Genomic DNA, 8,282 nt, shown 5'->3' with positions numbered 1-8,282 from the left:
ATTTTGAATTGACAGACTCATGTGTTAGTAAACGTGTAAAGAATTAGAAATTTCCACGTGAAAGGCAAATAACCTAAATGCCTAGGTTAAAGACTCCTTACCTCTTTTATTATTGTTTTTACTACTGTTTTTTTGTTTTTTTTTTAGATATCCGTGCAAATTTACTTAAGTTTGCATGCGCTAATAGTTCCTAATTTTCAAGTAACAGACTGTAGGTAAGACAAATAGTTAGCAATACTCACAGCCAACTCTTGTCTGACCGATTAGTGAATTTGGGTGTGTTTGTGTATTTTTTCTTATAGCAAAGCCACATTGGGCTAGCTGCCACTGAAGGAAATTGAGCCCCTGATTTTAGCATTGTAAATCCGTAGATTTACCGCTGTACCAGCGAGGGACAATGAATTTGGACAGACACTCTTACAACGCACCTACTGCCCCAAAATGGAGAGCGTTTTTTTTTTTCGTCTCTATTTTCTTACGGTGTTAACTCGCAAAAGCATTCATTCTACTGAATTCCAAAAGAAAGAAGGTTTTAGATAAATATAAGGAAAACAAAAGAGTTTGTTTTGGTTGGAAGAAACTTTAAGAATATAGCAGTATTTTTTTTTGTCTTTTCCTTGCTTGCTATGTGTAATAGAATTATATAATAAGAATATTACATTGTTGAATAGCAGCTGTAATCTAGACATCGACATAATGTCACTGCTTCTTATTGTTGTTTTAGCAGCTGTAATCTAGACATCGACATAATGTCACTGCTTCTTATTGTTGTTTTAGCAGCTGTAATCCAGACATCGACATAATGTCACTGCTTCTTATTGTTGTTTTAGCAGCTGTAATCTAGACATCGACATAATGTCACTGCTTCTTATTGTTGTTTTAGCAGCTGTAATCCAGACATCGACATAATGTCACTGCTTCTTATTGTTGTTTTAGCAGCTGTAATCTAGACATCGACATAATGTCACTGCTTCTTATTGTTGTTTTAGCAGCTGTAATCTAGACATCGACATGTCACTGCTTCTTATTGTTGTTTTAATATGAATCGTACTTAACGTTGAAACATTTCAAGATTGAGATTACCAGGAAAAAATAATAATATCAAACTCATGGAAATCTTTACAAGATTTTCAGGTGCTACAAGAGACATTTTACTTGCTATTCGCCAGATGATTTTACACTGAACTGAAATAGACACTAGTGAGGGAAAGATTTACTAACCATAAAGGTAATACACTCATTATTATGTCTCATGCTTACCGTGCATTTTATAAAATATGTTTCGTATGTTTTAGTAACTGATAAAATGGAAAGTTGACATTACACACTTCTTGAATTGTTCTGACGATTTCATGTAGTTAACACACAAAAAATCTATATACGCATAAAATTAAACAATGTATGTATGCGTGTGTGTGAATGTGTGTACAATCAAAAATAGTATATACATACAGTTATATTTAGTGATAAAAACTCATACTAAAATCTATACACATAACTTTATTTATCTTGTTTTAACTTGCAGATCAAGATATTGTATATTTGGGCAAATAAACTACTTGTTTGTTCTTGTTAAAATCAAAACTATGCAAACGTAAGTAAGTAATCAGTCGTTTTCAAGTACTTGGCACGTGTATTATTCTAATTTGTGTAGTTTGTTATACAAAATAATAAACAACAGTTAACATCTTTAATGGTTGAGTGTGAGAATTAGTAATTTAGTGTTTTCTATAACAAGTTTGTCCTGGCGTAGAATATGCAAAGATTCTTGTCTTGCAAATAGTAAACTCAGCAGCAAAAACATAAGGACGACAGTGATGATGAAATCAATCGTATTCAGGACAACGTCGTTAACAAGGACGAACTAGAACAGTTTGTCGTAGACTTAACGAAATTTGAAGAGGAGAAGATACTAGAAAAATCTTAGGTGCATTTTCAATGCTTATTAAGTGTTTAACTAGCATAGGTTATTTGAGAAATGTGTTTTGTGCATGTAGCTGAACTAGATTATGAAATAAACTGTAACATTTTTCTTCAGTTTCGATAAGGTAACACATTTAATCTTAGCCAATGGGTGAGCTAGTCTTCTTTTCAAATCATCAGCTTGAGTATTTCCTTGTCATCGTGACCCGGAAATAGTCTAATTTTTAGTTGCTTTCCCTCCCAGAAAAAAGTCCCCACCAGTCATTTTTTTGTTCCTGTCTAAGTTCAGATTGCATAGTATGTGTTCGAAATTACTCGTGGAAACAGATTGGTTGATGAACTTTCCAGCAGTCGGCGGGTACCCACCTGAGTGTTGGCGCCACTGTCTTCAACAACTTCTGTGTGGGTGTTCCTCGCGACCCGAGTGGCAGCTGGTTGAATGTAATAAAATGCTGGTGCCGCTCTGGAAGCCTTCATTTTAAGCGGAAGAAGCATAGACGCTAGGCTCAATATCTCGTACTCTCCGCAAGTATCGTTTCGAAAGAACTTCACTGTTTACAAGTGTACTTGTTGACGTTTGCTATTCCATTAGTTATGCAAGAGAATTTACAACACTGAAATTGAGCCATAGTTTCAGTGTTCGGGATAAAGACATTTGCCAACGTAGAAACTCTAGAACTGTACTAACCCAAAGTTTGTATTGATCTCTGATATTTGTTTTTTAATTTGTGTGTGATTGAGACACCTGGATACATAGACAAGAACTGTTTACAATGACCATCGATGCAACTTCTTGTTTACGAGTGGTGGTATTGGGAGCAAGAAAAGTGGGAAAATCTGGTAAGTGTTAAAAATGAGTCATTTATATATATATATATACACGTATTTATAAGATATTCTGAATTAAAACAGTTTGATTCATTGTGAAATAACGTTAAATTAAACCTTTACATATTGTTTAGGATGGTCAGAATAATTTCTTTTTGCTCGTTGAAATTTAAAAATGCTAAAAGTCACAGAAACCTCTTTTCTGAGCACTTGTGTTGATCTTTCGGACACTTAAATTCTATTATACCTATACCGTTACTATTAGTGCTACCACATGTCGACTACTTTCTGAAGCTAAACAAGTTTTGGTCACTATTAATTATTATGTAATGTTTAAACGAAGCGAGTTACCAGTAATAACAGCTGCTTCGTCTGTGCTCTTAAAGACAGCGATACAAAATAAACACAGAGATCATAAGATGCGCTGTATCTGGAAATGTAAATATATTCACTGCTAGCTTCAGTATATATACTGCTAGAAGAGTGTATATATCAGCTGTTTAAAATGAAAACAAACATAAAAGTAACAAGAACACCCAGATTTGTGTACTGTATCTAAGTAGATTTCAGACGAATGCGTACAAATAAAGGGTAGTTTAAATTTTTCTCGTTTGGGTACGCCCTGATGTACAGCCAGATTATTGCGGTCTTGAGAAGGCTCCATCCTGTCGCCACTGTTTGGTGGGATATCGTAATTCGACTCTGTAACTCAAGGGTGCAAGAAGTCCCGACGCACCTGACCCACCTGGAAACTTGCCAAACGCTGGCCATGGTTCGACTGATAGATTCTTATAGCCTTAAATGTCTCTACGTTCATATAACCTTATTAATCTGTGGGTGTTTAGAGCAACAACAAGAACAAAAAGTGAGAAAACAGGAATTGCGCCTCTAATTATGTGCAATTTCCCAATGCGTTAATTGATGAAAGACAAAAGAAATACAACTATTTTACAAAAGAGCTGTTAGAATGCGTATACAGTTCTATTATATACATACAGATATATATATTAACGGCCTGAATTAACAACTGTTAAAATCTTTATTTTAATTAAGAAGAGTATATATATCCACTTTAGCTGCCTCAAACATGATCAGAAATATACGTGTATTAATGAAATCTGTTATTCAATGCTATCTGTATACAGTGAAGCAGGAATGTGAATAAAACATTGTTCAATACGATTTTAACTTCCAAATAAAGTAATACACAACATGTAAATAATAATAATAATATTAAGCAAAATTCCAGAGGAGGTTACGCTGATGAATTAAGTTTCACCAACCGCCTCTATAGTATCAGTAAGAAACAATTAACTTTGATCAACTATAAAACAATTTTTTGACGTTCAGTTTGGAGACTCACTTGCATTACTATTTCGAAGTTTCTTTACGTATAAAAGACATAAAGTTCAGAACTGTCTCTTGTTCTATCTAACAAGTACGCTATACCAACCGAATTAAGATTTAATGTTCGGAGATATATTTTACAAACTGTCCGAAAACTCTTATCAATGCTTTGAAGTCGATTTCTGTGGTTTTTGTTTTAGAATAATTCATTGATTCTTGTATATAGTTTGATATAGTTTATTTTAGGAACATCAAACTCAGGAATGAATGTGTAGTGATTCGCACGAGCATTGACACCTCGTGAACCATATCATGCAAAACAAACAAAAAGAGGTTGCCAAAGAAAGCTTGGGTCCTACACGAAACAAGCTTTCAGTAGTTTTATGTAACGTGTTAGTTACATAAAACACCACACATAACTCCACCTCTCTGGTGGCGTTTAAGTTTTCTCAAGTGCATTCCTGGTTTAGAAGAGAATCATTAATAAAATTCTCGGAGACTCAAGTGGGTTCGGATGTGATTCCCAAATGTTATGTTATTTCCTGTTCCCATTATATGTTACATCAAGGTGGTGAAGTAAAACATGAATTGATGTTAATGATAAGTGAGAACAACTTGAAATTGGACGATTTGATTTTTCACATATCTTTAAGATCTCTACATTATTATCAAATAGAAAATTGTATATTTCTACAAAAATGTCAGCGTTACTTGATGCAATATTATTTAGTAATTAAACTAGTGAATTTTTGTACAAAATAAAATTTTATAAATAGCCTAAAAATTCAGTATATTCAAACATTTTATCTTAGAAAAGGATATAATACAGAATATATTTCAAATGTCGAAAGTGGTGAAAACTACATATTTTTGTAGTGTCTAATATTGATGATTAAGTCTTACTTAAAAATTCCTAATATATATATATTATTTGAACTAAATATTTTAAATATACACTTTGTTTCTTTTAGCTGTTACAGTACGGTATCTGACCAAGAGATACATTGGTGAATACAGTTCAAGTAGAGGTAAGAGTCATTTATAGAAACGAAGCACGAAAAAAACGTTTATTTTTACTTATATGATTTTGGACACTTCAAAGTTTGTTTATTCACTACTTAGAGTCTAAACCTAGATGAAACGAAATGTTAACAAAAATAAGATGTTCGTGATAAGTGTGGGTTCTTAACTTGAAAGCGTTTAAAGTGACTCAGAAGAGAGACTCACACAGAGAATATGCAATACTTGAGCAATTTCTAAATTAAAACATAGCTCAAAACTAATCATTTCTTTTAACTCAGTCTTAAAAGTATTCTGAAATAGTACATTATATCGATTACTAACTTATGCGTTAATGCATGTAATATTATAAGTAATTAGAAGCTGATTTAAACTCTAAATGTGCTTTAGAAAACGATAACGTATTAATATGGATAAAGATGTTGGAATATGAAGAATGGTGTTTATTTATGATTTGAGAGCTGCGTTAGAACACTTAGTATTGAAATTATTTCAAATATTTCTCATTGTTTTATATACTTGGTTTGCACTAAATCGGTTTAGAACCAGATGATACGTATACGTTTCCTAAAAGTCTTATATTTTCTTGTTACAACTTACTCACGCAGAGCACAATATGTTAGTTTAGGACTTTGTCAATAAAATATTGTGTTTAGAGTAAGTTTATTATTCAATGAAACATTCGTTCTATAGTTTGTACAATAAAATATTGTTAAAGATAAAATTGTTAAATGAGTTGTTAAATTTGTAGAATGTACATTATATAAAAGTTATTTTAAGCCACAGATTTCTCCATTAATTTACTGGTTCTAAAGTACTGCTAAAAAGTTTCAAATAAAACTAACAAGTAGGACTTTGCCCTAATGTTCTCTTCCCAAATCGCTAAGAATTTACATATAATTATTAAAATCACTGTACTACGTAGGTACAATTACAGATGTTTTCTAATGTTATGTATAAATTGAACTTAACTGGTTCTAATCTTCCCTAAGATTTGCTGTATAAACATGAGGTGTTTGTGGACAGCCAGCCATGCGAAGTTGAAATCCTTGACACCACCAGATTCCAGGTAATTATTTATATAGGTATATACTTGTATGAAGTAAATCTAATACATTACGATAAGCTCAGGATTTCTTTAGCCAAGTTTCCAATATTTTACATTTGAAATGCAATTTGTATTTTTTTTCTCGGAATGACTTGCACTGAACACATAATTATATAACTTAAAAATTAACAAATATGAAAGACAATGCAACATTAACAACTGAACGATCATAGTTTACTATACTCTTGTTGTTGTTTTCTGCTTTCAGGATGATGTCTTTCCCGCTGATAAGGTCGACTGGGCAGATGCTTTCATTGTTGTATACAGTATAGCTGACCGCCGTAGTTTCCAGGTAGCAACAGATAGTTTGAAACGTATTCAGCAGCAAGTTGCAGGCAGGCAGGTGCCAATAATTTTACTTGGCAACAAAAGAGATCTGGAGCATGTTAGACAAGTAAGTGTTGACGATGGCCAAGAGATGTCTCTCCAGTTCCAGTGTCAGTTTTATGAAGTTTCTGCTGCTGATACACATGTGGGAGTAACTGTAGCCTTTCAAAGTATTCTTCGTGAAACCTTTTCACTCAAGACTCGGCGATCGTTACCCATTCGACAGAAACTGGGGTCCATGACTGTGTCGAAGATGATTGGTGCTGTTTTTGGTAAAGCTGTTAAGAATGACAAAAAGAAACGGCCATCTTTGTCTTTATAATAATTTTCAATTTGGAAATCTGATATCAAGAGTTTGTTACTTGCAGAAAACGATCCTGAGAGAACATAGTTAGGTTTATTAAAGATAAGATACTTGTGTTCTTCTTTCCGCCGTTAAAAGTCTACAGTTTATATATGGGCTTGTACTGAAGTGTTTAAAGGGGCGGGAAGGTTTGATATGCTATGAAAGTATATTTTTAAATTAACTTAGAAATGTTACGATTAAAATATAAAAAAATAGATCTAGAGGGTTTGCTAATCACTGGAAAATAGGGAAATGTAGGTGAGGTGTGTATCAATCTGCTAACCTTAAAATATATTATCACTCATAAATTCTTCTTATTATTTGGCATTGAAAATTCAACGATCTTTACAATGGTGTTAAATATAATATTATCGAGTATTGACTATTAATAAACCTAATTATTTTACAATAGATGTCGTCGGTGTGTTTATGATAAAATAGTTGGTGAATGTTAATTATTCATAAGAATTAGAACACATAATTAGATTACAAGACTTTAACAAAATCAATCTATTTGGGATTTAAAAAGCTGATCAGAACCTTCCATTTCAAACATTCCATTTTGGTATTGTTCTGTGATGTTTTTAAAATATAATTCTTAAATGATAAGCAAATAAAGAATGTATATAAAAGTAACGTTGTATTCTAGTTTTGTAAATAATCAAATGTTTTGTTTCAATTAAAATTATTTATGGATTTACGATCGCTGTTAAGGTTTTCGTAAGGCCAATTATTGACGTAAAATTTAATCTTAACATATGTAAAAATGTCACCTCAAAGTGTGCATCTAGTGTTGTACATATTGTTGTATATATTAAGCACATTTGTTGTTTTATTTTCAAGCATAACGATTGTGAACATTTGTTTTAATTAATGCCTTTTTCTATTATTATGATGAATGTTTTATGTATATAGGAAGATTATGTGTTGATTATTTCACTGTTACAAGCCATTTTGCTCTCCTTGTATAATTATCTTTTTAAATAATTCTGTAAGTATATTTTTGTATATAAATGCCATACAAGTTGTTTGTTAGCCTCAGTTCAGGAAAATAAAGATTTATTGCAATGAAAGTTTTGCAACAGTAAGTTTGCTTTAATTTTCTCGTTAGATATTCACTAAACGGTCTTGAAACGAGGCAAAAACCATTCATACAATGGCAGCACCAATAAAAGTAAATTATTTCATACTCTTTTAAAGCAAAATCATCTGCATACTATATTGTACAATTTCAATATAATATAAATAATATTAAAAATATTTTTGCTAAGTAAGCATAATATCGGCTTTTAAAACATTGATAGTGTATGATTCTTTCTAGCGCAGAAAGAGAAAACAATAATTATATTAAAATGGAAAACAACAACAAACGATAAAAAATCA

The 8,282-nt window shown here is 32.0% G+C and overlaps 1 protein-coding gene across 3 annotated transcripts; it reads left to right on the top strand.

Annotated features, from left to right (window-relative positions):
- Positions 1-1,886: 1,886 nt before the first annotated feature.
- On the top strand, positions 1,887-7,972 carry LOC143246299 (ras-related and estrogen-regulated growth inhibitor-like protein). Of its 3 annotated transcripts, none has more exons than XM_076492781.1 (4): positions 1,887-2,763; positions 5,070-5,126; positions 6,111-6,187; positions 6,435-7,972. In XM_076492781.1, exons 1-4 carry the CDS (start codon positions 2,697-2,699, stop codon positions 6,873-6,875), a joined length of 642 nt encoding a protein of 213 aa, XP_076348896.1. In that variant the 5' UTR covers positions 1,887-2,696; the 3' UTR covers positions 6,876-7,972. The 3 variants fall into 3 exon arrangements, with proteins under 3 accessions (XP_076348896.1, XP_076348906.1, XP_076348915.1); XM_076492791.1 differs by lacking the exon at positions 1,887-2,763 and adding an exon at positions 3,130-3,616; XM_076492800.1 differs by lacking the exon at positions 1,887-2,763 and adding an exon at positions 4,680-4,702.
- The last annotated feature ends 310 nt before the right edge of the window (positions 7,973-8,282 follow it).

This window comes from Tachypleus tridentatus, chromosome 1, assembly GCF_004210375.1.
Source record: "Tachypleus tridentatus isolate NWPU-2018 chromosome 1, ASM421037v1, whole genome shotgun sequence".
NCBI classification, from domain to species: domain Eukaryota; kingdom Metazoa; phylum Arthropoda; class Merostomata; order Xiphosura; family Limulidae; genus Tachypleus; species Tachypleus tridentatus.
Note: the sequence above shows the minus strand (reverse complement) of the source record. Positions and strands in the feature narration are given on the sequence as shown.

What these genes read in the sequence shown, in the direction of transcription:
- LOC143246299 (XM_076492781.1), top strand. Translation starts at nt 2,697, where the DNA reads ATGACCATCGATGCAACTTCTTGTTTACGAGTGGTGGTATTGGGAGCA. An exon ending in AAGAAAAGTGGGAAAATCTG is followed by an intron (nt 2,764 to 5,069) that starts GTAAGTGTTAAA and finishes TGTTTCTTTTAG; the next exon opens with CTGTTACAGTACGGTATCTG. An exon ending in TGAATACAGTTCAAGTAGAG is followed by an intron (nt 5,127 to 6,110) that starts GTAAGAGTCATT and finishes ATCTTCCCTAAG; the next exon opens with ATTTGCTGTATAAACATGAG.